Source organism: Tachypleus tridentatus, chromosome 10 (genome assembly GCF_004210375.1).
Source record: "Tachypleus tridentatus isolate NWPU-2018 chromosome 10, ASM421037v1, whole genome shotgun sequence".
Taxonomy (NCBI): Eukaryota; Metazoa; Arthropoda; class Merostomata; order Xiphosura; family Limulidae; genus Tachypleus; species Tachypleus tridentatus.
This window is the reverse complement of record NC_134834.1, coordinates 111,380,086-111,394,182: the sequence shown is the minus strand read 5'-3', so window position 1 is coordinate 111,394,182 and position 14,097 is coordinate 111,380,086. Positions and strand designations below refer to the sequence as shown.

Genomic DNA, 14,097 nt, shown 5'->3' with positions numbered 1-14,097 from the left:
TTTTTATTAAGTGACTGAATGATTTCCTTCTAATGTCGTGATTTATCTGTTCATTATAACATCACTGAAACAGACAAAGTGAACGATGAGGAAGAGGCCATTTCTTCATAATATCTCGATCTTTAGAGAAACACAGACTGAACACATTGTTACCAATGATATTCTAGTTTATTAACATGTTACAATAACCCGTGTTAACTATATAACGTAAAGTAACAATTTACAATAACCCGTATTAACTGTATAACGTGAAGTAACAATTTACGATAACCCATATCAACAATATCACATGAAGTGATAATCTGAAATTTAGAAAAGGTCTATATTTAAAGGGGAGACCTCGAGATTACATCTCACCTGACTACCTAAGTATATAGCCTCTCAAAATATTGATATCTGTAAGTCATCGTTTGGTAAAGCTTGTATCGGTTTTATCATTCAATCATATTCAAATTCAACATGCTTTAGCTAGATGGTGAGTTAGAGCTTTAACGTAACTAAAAATCTATATTTGAACTAAACGTTAGGAGGAACTATAAATGAATAGTAAACAAAAACATAAGAAAATGAAATTAGAATTCGCTATCTCACAATTTTGATTTATCCTTTTGTTTGAAAATGTATCCCAGACCTGAATCTTAAAAATTATCTTATAAGTTTAATCATCTCTTTGTTCTAAATATCGCGAAAATATCACACAACAAGTTCTACTCAAATTCTTCAATGTTACTATTTAAACTTATTATTAGAAAGGACGGCATTCTAATCCATCGTATTATTAGCGAAGATTATTCGGTCAGGCATGAACGGATTTTTTCCTAATAAGCGTACCACGAGTATCGAAACCAGATTTTTTGGATGAAAGCTCTCAAAATCACCAGGTCCGGCATGGCCAGTGGTTAAGACACTCGACTCGTAATCCGAAGGTCGCGGGTTCAAATTCCCATAGCACCAAACATTCTCGTCTTTTCAGCCGGGGATGTTATAATGTACGGTCAATCCCACTATTCGTTAGTAAAAGAGTAGCCCAAGAGCTAACAGTGAGGGGTGATGCTAGCTGTCTTCTCTCAAGTCTTACACTGCTAAATTAGGGACGGTTTATGTCTTATTTAACTGCGCGCGCAAGTGTAAAGGTACACTGGTATTGTTAAACGTATATTTATAATTACTATTAATGATATATCCTTATATACTAAATTTATTGTTTATGAATTAGAAATTTTCATGTATTTAAATATTTCTCATAATTAAAGGATTAACGCGTAATATGATTAGAGAATCAGGAGTTCAAACAAAGCCATTTCATTTCAATACAATAAAATTATAGCTTGTTTTAAAATCAAACAATAAATCTGGAAAACTGTTATATATATCAAAGTTAATATCTCATTCAAAAGCTCCCTGTCTGTGGACTTATAACTCTAAAATTCGGGTTTAAATAATACTTGCAGTGAAAAGACAACTTTGTGTAACTGTGTTTAAGAATATTAACATTTATTCCAAAAATTTAATTTCAGTGTATCTTAAAAGAAAGAAAGAAAAAAAGTATGATTAATGCATTTACCATCAGGGGGCTTGAAACCAGTAAACGAGAATCATATGGAATTGGGTTTTGACAGTATGCATTGTTTGTTTCCAAAGTTTAAAATAACTGTTTTGGTTAGTGTTCTGTATAGTAATGATGAGTCTAAGTTCCAGTTTTTATAATTTGCAGTTCGATAAAGGGTTAATATTATATATTTTAAGTTTAAATTTTTAGGACAAATTGGAGGTGGTTCTTCCAAGTTAGAAGAACGACAATTAACGTTTACCCTTTCGTAATTCTTTGCCACATAGTATTTTCAGTATTTCCAGACTGGGTTATTAGTATCATGCTGTGGAATACAAGTTATTTTGATCTTTAAAAATTGTTATTTTAGTGTTAGTCGGCAAGTCTATCGACTTTTCTTTATTATTTAGCTGGTATTCTTGGATCCAAAACTACGCTACTTGTCAAACTTACCATTCATAAACAAGTTACACTTTACAAAATACTTTCACGTTCAGTCCAGCATTCTAGTTTTGAAATGTAATTTGAATGTTATGGTATTTTAGCTATCACATCGGTTTCACTTAAGGCAGGAGGCAAAGCCATATTGATATTCATAGTGGTTTATGCTTTGTTTTTTACTTTTGAGACTTTAAGTTAGTTTCACCTAAAGCTTTCTCTTTCAGTTTCAGGATAAGTTTATTTTTATAAATCTTGGGAAGATAAAAATAACAGATTTTGAAAATTTTGTTTGGAATTTTAGCATATCTTTCCTTTGTATTGTTTTGAGGTGAATTATCTATTTGTAAAAACATTTTATTCAGTATTCATTATGTGTACACCCAACTAAGGAAGGAAGTGTGTAAGTCCTGTTTGTTATGACATTGATGTTAATAGTAGAACATCATTTATAATGTTTTCAATTTTAGAAGTTGTGAAGTCATTTTGTGTATATTTAAAATTATGAATGAATTGTCTTCAAAATTAAAATTGTTTTTTTTTTTAATTTCATGGTAGAAATTAAAACTGTTTATCTTGTAATGGCATATTAATTCATCTTTTATAATTCAGTAGTCCTCAAGAATTGTTTTCATGGTGCTTTTAGGCCTGTTGTTTTAGTTATGTAATTTATACATGTTATGTGCATGCAACATATTTTATGGACAGTTGCTATTCGAAACTTGTGTAAAATAAATAGCAATATACAGGTGTGGAAATAAGTTCGAGAAATTACCCAGGAGATATCCCAGAACCTCTGAGAAGGAAAGTTATGCTGCAGATCAGTTTAGATGTTGGTTTACTAGTTTCTGTTTTTCCAACATTTTGTTGTCTGTTAGAATAACATACAATGATGATATTTTTTTCATTTTGTATAAGCTGTCAGAATAAAAGAAACATTTAAAAACTTGCATCTAAACTGGACTTGACATTATCAACAATAGAAATTGTACTAGAAGTGAAGGTGTGTTGTAGTATAAAAGTCACATGATGTACACAACAAATAATCATTAGATAACTTGGGAATTCCTCCAGAATGAATTATATACATAGTCAAGGTAAATGTGTCTGTACAGGATATAGGGAAAGAAGGGTAGTGTCTGCAAGAGATTTGTGCATATGTACAAATAGGTATCAGTGAAAAAACTGCAAGAGATACTATGGAATTGTGCATATGTACAAATAGGTATCAGTGAAAATATTTAATTATGGTTAAAAATATCTATTACAATAATTAGTGTATTAAAATATGAATAAATCTAAAATATCTGTTTTCCTTGTCAACACTTTTATGAATAAACTATCTTGTGTGTGGATATACATGCCCTTATATTTCTTTCTTGTTACAGTTCTAACAGGCTGGTAGACATGGTGATTGCATGATTTATGGTCTGAGGCTCATTTTATCAGAAACTGTTGTACAAATGAGGATTACATGTGGTGGATTGCTGTTTTTTTCTGACTTTGATTCTGGTAACCTTGCTAGTGTTGAACAGGTGTTACATGAATCAACAACATCAGGTGGTTCCAGTCCTGATAAAGATCTAAACCATCAAACAAAGGATGATTTCAGTACTTTATGTAACAGAGATGTTAAACAAGAAGTAAAAAATCAACAGAACTGTTTAAGTAACAATCAGTCATCTCTGTTAAGCAACAGAAAATCCATTGACCTTAAAACAAACTCCTGCTTATCCAAGGCATGTTCTGGTCGTAACTGGGGAACTGGAGGTAAACAAAAGTCTTCAAACACTGACAGTAATGGTGCAACAAGCTCATCTAGTTCCATATCCAAGGAAACTGTAGACCTTGAGTTCAATGTCTGGACAAAGCCAGATTGTGCTGGTTATCCATATGAAAATGGAAACAGGTACTCATGATTCAAGAATTATTTTTTATAACCATAATAATTATTTTGGAAAATATTTAATATAAGCAACTGTCAGAAATTCAGTGTTTGAGGTGCTGTTCTCAGTGATTAAATATAATTTTTTCTAGAGACGTGTACACAATTAAACTATTTCATTCTCATATTTCCTGTGTTACAATGAGGGTTGTTTTTAATGTAACAATTACTTTATATACAAACAGCAGGGACCATTTGACCCTTCAAAACTATCATTTCACACCCACACTTATGAAAAGTAAAACTAAACCCACCATTTATTTTTAAGAAACTTGTTGACTCCCCTTTTAAATTTGTAAGAACTGGTCTCCAGTACAGCTGATAGCAACCCCTTCCACCTGTCAATCACCTTGTTGTAAAAATAAAGTTGAAGACTCCTAAACTTGTGTTCCCTCTTTCATTTTTTTCAGAAGATACCAGATAAAGTCGGAGGTCTTATTCCTTAGATAAATTTCAATAAGATCTCTCTTACCTTTCTTTTCTCTACAGAGTATAACTTCTATTATTAAGATAACCCATCCATCCTTGGAATCATCTTAGTAGCCTTCTGAACTTTTTCCAGTAAGCAGTATCCTTTATTAGACAAGGAGACAAAAGCTGTATGCACTATTCGAAGTGAAGCCTAATTGATAATATGTATCAGTTTTCAATGGTAATAAGTGTCTATAAACATGCTATAAAATTCTGTTACCTTTAATGTTAGTAACAGAACACTGCTTCAGTGGATTGTTTTTGTCATGCTATTGAGAAGGTTTCTGTCTATTTTGAATGTGATACAAATTATAGTCACCTAAGTGTTACTTTGAACTTGCTATGATCAAAGGTCATTTGCAAGATATTTATTTAACCAGTTGATCCAAGTCAATCTATGATATTTCAACATCCACACTATAGCTAGAAACTCTATTATCAGCAAACTTAACTAATGATGTCCGTATCATTGTTATTGATATAAATGAGAAAGATCAAACACCCAAGTACTGAGCCCTGTAGCACTGCACTAGTAACAAGGGTCCAGATTTCCATTAGAAACTTTGTCCCCTTTAGCCACTTTACAGTCCAGTTATGATTAGCCTTGTCCCCACCTGCACCAATATAATTTTTTTTAGTTAATCTTTTGTGTGGCACCTTATTGAAATACACAAAGTCACCTCACTTAAATAACAAGTAACATGAAGAACATTCTCATAGATGTGAAATCAGGTAGTGAAACACAATTTTGTTTGTAGGAAGTAACACAATGATGTAAAGTCATAAAACTGTCTACAAGTTTTCACCCTTTTTAAAAACAGCCTTCAGACACTTATCTACTGACAGACCAAAAATGAGAGATGGAAAATGGATGCTGGCATATCTTTTACTTAACCTCATTTAGAAGTCCAAGAATCATGCCAGTACCTGGATATTTTAATGTCTCAAACTTTCTGCTTATTACCAAAGGATTAATATGTACTTTATTAAGATCAGTTACCCTAAAAACATAATGCAAGAAGAATTACACCAACCCATATCCTTGGAAAACTTGTATATAGTCAAGATGACAGTGTTTCATTGTAAATATAACCTGTTTTAGTGGAATTGTATAATGATAACTTTTGTGACAGACATCCATTTTATTGTTTTCACAAAACTGCTACATTAATGTTGTAAATATGTAGGATAAATTACTACTAAATCTTTGTTCACTCTTTCCTGTTCCATTTACTGTTTCCGAAATATTTATTTTCTTAGTTCTATTGAAACTAGTGGTTATCTTCAGCATTTCAGTTTGTAGTTTCAAAGACAGTTTTAAGTCATTAATATTAACATATGAACATCCAAACACGAAATAGTGCCTGCTTATATATGACTTTGTTACTAGAAACAGTAGCTGGTATTCTGTCATGTTTATTACATATGAAAATTTGAAAACAGTTTAAATGAAATATCTAATATATGGTTCCATGAAATAATAATAAGTACAGTAGTTCATTATCACAGTGCTTCTTGTTTCAGCATTTAGTTGCCATAGAAATGAATGTCCAACAGTTAGTTCTTAATGTCACCTTGCTGTTTCTCTTGCAATATCCAATATGGATAACTGTAGAAGTGAGTATCAAACACTAATTTCTTAATGTCACCTTGCTATTTCTGTTGTAATATCCAATATGGATAACTGTAGAAGTGAGTATCAAACACTAATTTCTTAATGTCACCTTGCTGTTTCTCTTGCAATATCCAATATGGATAACTGTAGAAGTGAGTATCAAACACTAATTTCTTAATGTCACCTTGCTATTTCTGTTGTAATATCCAATATGGATAACTGTAGAAGTGAGTATCAAACACTAATTTCTTAATGTCACCTTGCTGTTTCTCTTGCAATATCCAATATGGATAACTGTAGAAGTGAGTATCAAACACTAATTTCTTAATGTCACCTTGCTGTTTCTGTTGTAATATCCAATATGGATAACTGTAGAAGTGAGTATCAAACACTAATTTCTTAATGTCACCTTGCTGTTTCTGTTGTAATATCCAATATGGATAACTGTAGAAGTGAGTATCAAACACTAACTTCTTAATGTCACCTTGCAGTTTCTGTTGTAATATCCAATATGGATAACTGTAGAAGTGAGTATCAAACACTAATTTCTTAATGTCACCTTGCTGTTTCTCTTGCAATATCCAATATGGATAACTGTAGAAGTGAGTATCAAACACTAATTTCTTAATGTCACCTTGCTGTTTCTGTTGTAATATCCAATATGGATAACTGTAGAAGTGAGTATCAAACACTAATTTCTTAATGTCACCTTGCTGTTTCTGTTGTAATATCCAATATGGATAACTGTAGAAGTGAGTATCAAACACTAACTTCTTAATGTCACCTTGCAGTTTCTGTTGTAATATCCAATATGGATAACTGTAGAAGTGAGTATCAAACACTAATTTCTTAATGTCACCTTGCTGTTTCTGTTATGATATCCAATATGGATAGCTGTAGAAGTTAGTATCAAACACTAACTTCTTAATGTCACCTTGCAGTTTCTGTTGTAGTATCCAATATGGATAACTGTAGAAGTGAGTATCAAACACTAATTTCTTAATGTCACCTTGCTGTTTCTGTTATGATATCTAATATGGATAGCTGTAGAAGTGAGTATCAAACACTAATTTCTTAATGTCACCTTGCAGTTTCTGTTGTAGTATCCAATATGGATAACTGTAGAAGTGAGTATCAAACACTAACTTCTTAATGTCACCTTGCTGTTTCTGTTGTAATATCTAATATGGATAACTGTAGAAGTGAGTATCAAACACTAATTTCTTAATGTCACCTTGCTGTTTCTGTTGTAATATCCAATATGGATAACTGTAGAAGTGAGTATCAAACACTAATTTCTTAATGTCACCTTGCTGTTTCTGTTGTAATATCCAATATGGATAACTGTAGAAGTGAGTATCAAACACTAACTTCTTAATGTCACCTTGCAGTTTCTGTTGTAATATCCAATATGGATAACTGTAGAAGTGAGTATCAAACACTAATTTCTTAATGTCACCTTGCTGTTTCTGTTGTAATATCCAATATGGATAACTGTAGAAGTGAGTATCAAACACTAATTTCTTAATGTCACCTTGCTGTTTCTGTTATAATATCCAATATGGATAACTGTAGAAGTGAGTATCAAACACTAATTTCTTAATGTCACCTTGCTGTTTCTGTTATGATATCCAACATGGATAGCTGTAGAAGTTAGTATCAAACACTAACTTCTTAATGTCACCTTGCAGTTTCTGTTGTAGTATCCAATATGGATAACTGTAGAAGTGAGTATCAAACACTAATTTCTTAATGTCACCTTGCTGTTTCTGTTATTATATCCAATATGGATAGCTGTAGAAGTGAGTATCAAACACTAATTTCTTAATGTCAACTTGCTGTTTCTGTTGTAATATCCAATATGGATAACTGTAGAAGTGAGTATCAAACACTAATTTCTTAATGTCACCTTGCTGTTTCTGTTGCAATATCCAATATGGATAACTGTAGAAGTGAGTATCAAACACTAATTTCTTAATGTCACCTTGCTGTTTCTGTTATGATATCCAATATGGATAGCTGTAGAAGTGAGTATCAAACACTAACTTCTTAATGTCACCTTGCAGTTTCTGTTGTAGTATCCAATATGGATAACTGTAGAAGTGAGTATCAAACACTAATTTCTTAATGTCACCTTGCTGTTTCTGTTATGATATCCAATATGGATAGCTGTAGAAGTGAGTATCAAACACTAACTTCTTAATGTCACCTTGCAGTTTCTGTTGTAGTATCCAATATGGATAACTGTAGAAGTGAGTATCAAACACTAATTTCTTAATGTCACCTTGCAGTTTCTGTTGTAATATCCAATATGGATAACTGTAGAAATGAGTATCAAACACTAATTTCTTAATGTCACCTTGCTGTTTCTGTTGTAATATACAATATGGATAGCTGTAGAAGTGAGTATCAAACACTAATTTCTTAATGTCACCTTGCTGTTTCTGTTATGATATCCAACATGGATAGCTGTAGAAGTTAGTATCAGACACTAACTTCTTAATGTCACCTTGCAGTTTCTGTTGTAGTATCCAATATGGATAACTGTAGAAGTGAGTATCAAACACTAATTTCTTAATGTCACCTTGCTGTTTCTGTTATTATATCCAATATGGATAGCTGTAGAAGTGAGTATCAAACACTAATTTCTTAATGTCAACTTGCTGTTTCTGTTGTAATATCCAATATGGATAACTGTAGAAGTGAGTATCAAACACTAATTTCTTAATGTCACCTTGCTGTTTCTGTTGCAATATCCAATATGGATAACTGTAGAAGTGAGTATCAAACACTAATTTCTTAATGTCACCTTGCTGTTTCTGTTATGATATCCAATATGGATAGCTGTAGAAGTGAGTATCAAACACTAACTTCTTAATGTCACCTTGCAGTTTCTGTTGTAGTATCCAATATGGATAACTGTAGAAGTGAGTATCAAACACTAATTTCTTAATGTCACCTTGCTGTTTCTGTTATGATATCCAATATGGATAGCTGTAGAAGTGAGTATCAAACACTAACTTCTTAATGTCACCTTGCAGTTTTTGTTGTAGTATCCAATATGGATAACTGTAGAAGTGAGTATCAAACACTAATTTCTTAATGTCACCTTGCAGTTTCTGTTGTAATATCCAATATGGATAACTGTAGAAATGAGTATCAAACACTAATTTCTTAATGTCACCTTGCTGTTTCTGTTGTAATATACAATATGGATAGCTGTAGAAGTGAGTATCAAACACTAATTTCTTAATGTCACCTTGCTGTTTCTGTTGTAATATCCAATATGGATAACTGTAGAAGTGAGTATCAAACACTAATTTCTTAATGTCACCTTGCTGTTTCTGTTGTAATATCCAATATGGATAACTGTAGAAGTGAGTATCAAACATTAACTTCTTAATGTCACCTTGCAGTTTCTGTTGTAGTATCCAATATGGATAACTGTAGAAGTGGGTATCAAACACTAATTTCTTAATGTCACCTTCCAGTTTCTGTTGTAATATCCAATATGGATAACTGTAGAAGTGAGTATCAAACACTAATTTCTTAATGTCACCTTGCTGTTTCTGTTATGATATCCAATATGGATAGCTGTAGAAGTTAGTATCAAACACTAACTTCTTAATGTCACCTTGCAGTTTCTGTTGTAGTATCCAATATGGATAACTGTAGAAGTGAGTATCAAACACTAATTTCTTAATGTCACCTTGCTGTTTCTGTTATGATATCTAATATGGATAGCTGTAGAAGTGAGTATCAAACACTAACTTCTTAATGTCACCTTGCAGTTTCTGTTGTAGTATCCAATATGGATAACTGTAGAAGTGAGTATCAAACACTAACTTCTTAATGTCACCTTGCTGTTTCTGTTGTAATATCTAATATGGATAACTGTAGAAGTGAGTATCAAACACTAATTTCTTAATGTCACCTTGCTGTTTCTGTTGTAATATCCAATATGGATAACTGTAGAAGTGAGTATCAAACACTAATTTCTTAATGTCACCTTGCTGTTTCTGTTGTAATATCCAATATGGATAACTGTAGAAGTGAGTATCAAACACTAACTTCTTAATGTCACCTTGCAGTTTCTGTTGTAATATCCAATATGGATAACTGTAGAAGTGAGTATCAAACACTAATTTCTTAATGTCACCTTGCTGTTTCTGTTGTAATATCCAATATGGATAACTGTAGAAGTGAGTATCAAACACTAATTTCTTAATGTCACCTTGCAGTTTCTGTTGTAGTATCCAATATGGATAACTGTAGAAGTGAGTATCAAACACTAATTTCTTAATGTCACCTTGCTGTTTCTGTTATGATATCCAATATGGATAGCTGTAGAAGTGAGTTTCAAACACTAATTTCTTAATGTCACCTTGCTGTTTCTGTTGTAATATCCAATATGGATAACTGTAGAAGTGAGTTTCAAACACTAATTTCTTAATGTCACCTTGCTGTTTCTGTTGTAATATCCAATATGGATAACTGTAGAAGTGAGTATCAAACACTAACTTCTTAATGTCACCTTGCTGTTTCTGTTGTAATATCCAATATGGATAACTGTAGAAGTGAGTATCAAACACTAACTTCTTAATGTCACCTTGCTGTTTCTGTTGCAATATCCAATATGGATAACTGTAGAAGTGAGTATCAAACACTTATTTCTTAATGTCACCTTGCTGTTTCTGTTTTAATATCCAATATGGATAACTGTAGAAGTGAGTATCAAACACTAATTTCTTAATGTCACCTTGCTGTTTTTCATGTTAATTTCTAAGATGTTTTAAAAAGACCAAAAGGGTGTATCTCATCTAATTATTTTATATCTATTTAACCCCTATTTACACCTTCCTAGTAAGGGTTCTGATATCTTTTTAGGACATGGTTTTACTTTGGAGTTCAAGGAGGATTACCAGGAGTCACTGTTTGCATCAATGTAATGAATCTAAATAGGCAAAACAAACTCTTCAGCCAGGGGATGGCCCCAGTGTACCGAGTTATTCCTGGAAAGGCAACATGGCAGAGAATCCCTAACAAGCCTTCTTACTCAGTAAGCATTTAAAGTAATGCATACTGTGTTAGCTGTATAGAATAATTGGCATAAAAATTAATTATAATTTCATAATTTAATTTTATCTGTTGCATGTAAAATATATGAAATAAAACCAATAATAATTACAATTCACTTTTATTCACACCATAACATTTATTGTTGATGAAGGTTGGTAACAAACACCCTTTTATCCGAGACCACAACAATATGCGTTGTATCCCACTTGGTGCAGTGAATTTTGGTATTAGTGGAAGGCCTCATTGGCACTGTCTAATGAATATGTTGCTTTATCGTACATTTTAAATTCTAAGTCACTTGCTGTTTTATGGTCAATTAAAAGATTGAGAAAGTTTGAGTTTAATTTAAAATGTTGTGCATGTTTAGAATGGAAAAACATGTAGACGTCCAAGTTAGACCAGGACAGTTAAAAAGTTTGAGTTTAATTTAAAATGTTGTGCATGTTTAGAATGGAAAGACATGTAGACGTCCAAGTTGGACCAGGACAGTCAAAAAGTTTGAGTTTAATTTAAAATGTTGTGCATGTTTAGAATGGAATGACGTGTAGACGTCCAAGTTAGACCAGGACAATTAAAAAGGTTTCATAAATGATTAATCTTTGGGCACATTAATCAGTTACCTTCAACTACTTGGTTGGTCTTGGACAATAATGAGCTAGAATACCAGAAAACAGTAAATATTTGAACCACTAATTTCAATTAATGTATCACGTTCATAACATTAAAGTTTCACTGAATGATTTGTTTTACCTTGTGCAAATCAATATGATAAATTTTTATAAGCAATGTCATACTCAATCACCTTAATTATCCAAACCTAGTTCAAGTGTTCCAACAGATCTGTAACGCCTACTTCTCTTCAGTACTTTGAAACTCTGACAGCTGTAAATGAACTGATTCAGATTATTTTAACTGTGTGAAGAACATAATTAATTAACTGTTGTAGATATGAGCTGACTGGTTGGGTTGTTTAACTTTACAACAAGAGGTAGGTTAATTTGGTGTTTTGTTTCCTACCTGGATCTGTTTCTTTGTACTTTACAACAATAGTTAGGTTAATGATGGTGTTTTGTTTCCTATCTGGATCTGTTTCTTTGTACTTTACAACAATAGGTAGGTTAATTTGGTGTTTTGTTTCCTACCTGAAACTGTTTCTTTGTACTTTACAACAATAGGTAGGTTAATGATGGTGTTTTGTTTCCTACCTGGATCTGTTTCTTTGTACTTTACAACAATAGTTAGGTTAATGATGGTGTTTTGTTTCCTATCTGGATCTGTTTCTTTGTACTTTACAACAATAGGCAGGTTAATTGTGGTGTTTTGTTTCCTACCTGGATCTGTTTCTTTGTGCTTTACAACAATAGGTAGGTTAATGATGGTGTTTTGTTTCCTACCTGGATCTGTTTCTTTGTACTTTACAACAATAGGTAGGTTAATGATGGTGTTGTGTTTCCTACCTGAATCTGTTTCTTTGTACTTTACAACAATAGGCAGATTAATTGTGGTCTTTTGTTTCCTACCTGGATCTGTTTCTTTGTACTTTACAACAATAGTTAGGTTAATAATGGTGTTTTGTTTCCTACCTGGATCTGTTTCTTTGTACTTTACAACAATAGGTAAGTTAATGATGTTGTTTTGTTTCCTACCTGAATCTGTTTCTTTGTACTTTACAACAATAAGTATATTTAGTTTTAGGTTACTGTGTTTGATTTGGATGTTTACTAATACTGTACAGTGATAAGTATAGTATCTTGTTTATTTCCATCAGGATGGCTTGTGTGCTGGTTAAAGCTAATGTTTTCTGTCAAAATATGATGGACAGTATATGTGTTCTTATTTTCTAGTTTGCACTAAACAACTTTTATTTGTTTTAGAAAATCGTGTTTATTTTATATTCTGATCTAACAGGTTAAGGAAGGAAACTTTGTGTTGACATTTCTTCATAAGCTCCCAAGTCACAGTACTGCAACAACATATTTTGCCTTTACGTTTCCTTTCAGCTACAATGAATGTCAGGAAATGTTGACTCAGTTAGATAAACAGTTTGGATCAGGCCTTTACTTAGACCCAAGTGATCCATCATCCAGGTGTGTATATCAGTAGTGTTGATTTATATACTTAGACATATAGATCAGGCCTTTACTTGGACCCAAGTGATCCAACATCCAGGTCTGTATATAGGAAGAGTTTTGATTTATGCAAATAGGAGAAGAGGATCATGGCTACAATTATAACCAACATTTTCAAGGTAGGTATGTAGGCAGTGTTGATTTAGGTAGGTAGATGGTACAGATATGTCTGTACTTAGACCTGAGTGACCCAACATCCAGGTGTGTATGCAGGTAATATTGTTTTAGGTATTTAGAAAGTACAGGTTTGGATGTGTTTTGGCATGTCTTAGATACATGTGCATAAGAAATGTTACCTATTTGCTTTATATTGAAACTATTAAATGTTTTAATGTTTTCTGCAGTATTGACAACATTTACTATTGTCGTGAAGTTTTGTGTTATTCTTTGGATGGCCATAAAGTGGAGCTAGTGACAGTTACGTCGTTAAAGGGTATGTTGGAAGAACGGGAAGATCGTCTACCTTACCTCTTCCCTCATCAAACCATTCCTCGGTGCCATAAGTTTCAAAATAAAAAGGTGAGTTCAGAAAAAAATGTGCATTTTACACTCAGGACGATATTAATAAATTATAATTAAGATGATTGATCATTACTGTACAGAGTTATAGTTCAGTGAAATATTTTAACCTGAAGTACTTAAGTTGGTTGTGTTCATACAGGAACTTTGTCCGTAAAGTATTATTGCTTTAATCACAACACTATCAGGAGGTGACTTGAATGAGTAAGTTAATGTCTGTTTATAAGTAAAGCAACCTAAAGATTAATCAAATAGTAAAATGCTATTGTGTTCATTAGACATGGCAAAATTATAAGAAAGTAGGTAGAAAACACTAGGAGTATGGAATTGTGTTGATTAAAAAACTGTTTTT

General features: G+C 32.3%; 1 protein-coding gene across 1 annotated transcript in view; it reads left to right on the top strand.

Moving 5' to 3' along the window:
• Positions 1-1,665: 1,665 nt before the first annotated feature.
• The window catches only part of LOC143228443 (cytosolic carboxypeptidase-like protein 5), a 38,830-nt gene continuing 26,398 nt past the window's right edge, over positions 1,666-14,097 (top strand). The window contains exons 1-5 of the mRNA XM_076459703.1: positions 1,666-2,390; positions 3,376-3,896; positions 10,906-11,077; positions 13,006-13,184; positions 13,571-13,745. Of these exons, the coding sequence (XP_076315818.1) occupies positions 3,406-3,896; positions 10,906-11,077; positions 13,006-13,184; positions 13,571-13,745 (1,017 nt within the window). The 5' untranslated portion in view covers positions 1,666-2,390; positions 3,376-3,405. The remainder of the gene's footprint in view (positions 2,391-3,375; positions 3,897-10,905; positions 11,078-13,005; positions 13,185-13,570; positions 13,746-14,097) is intronic.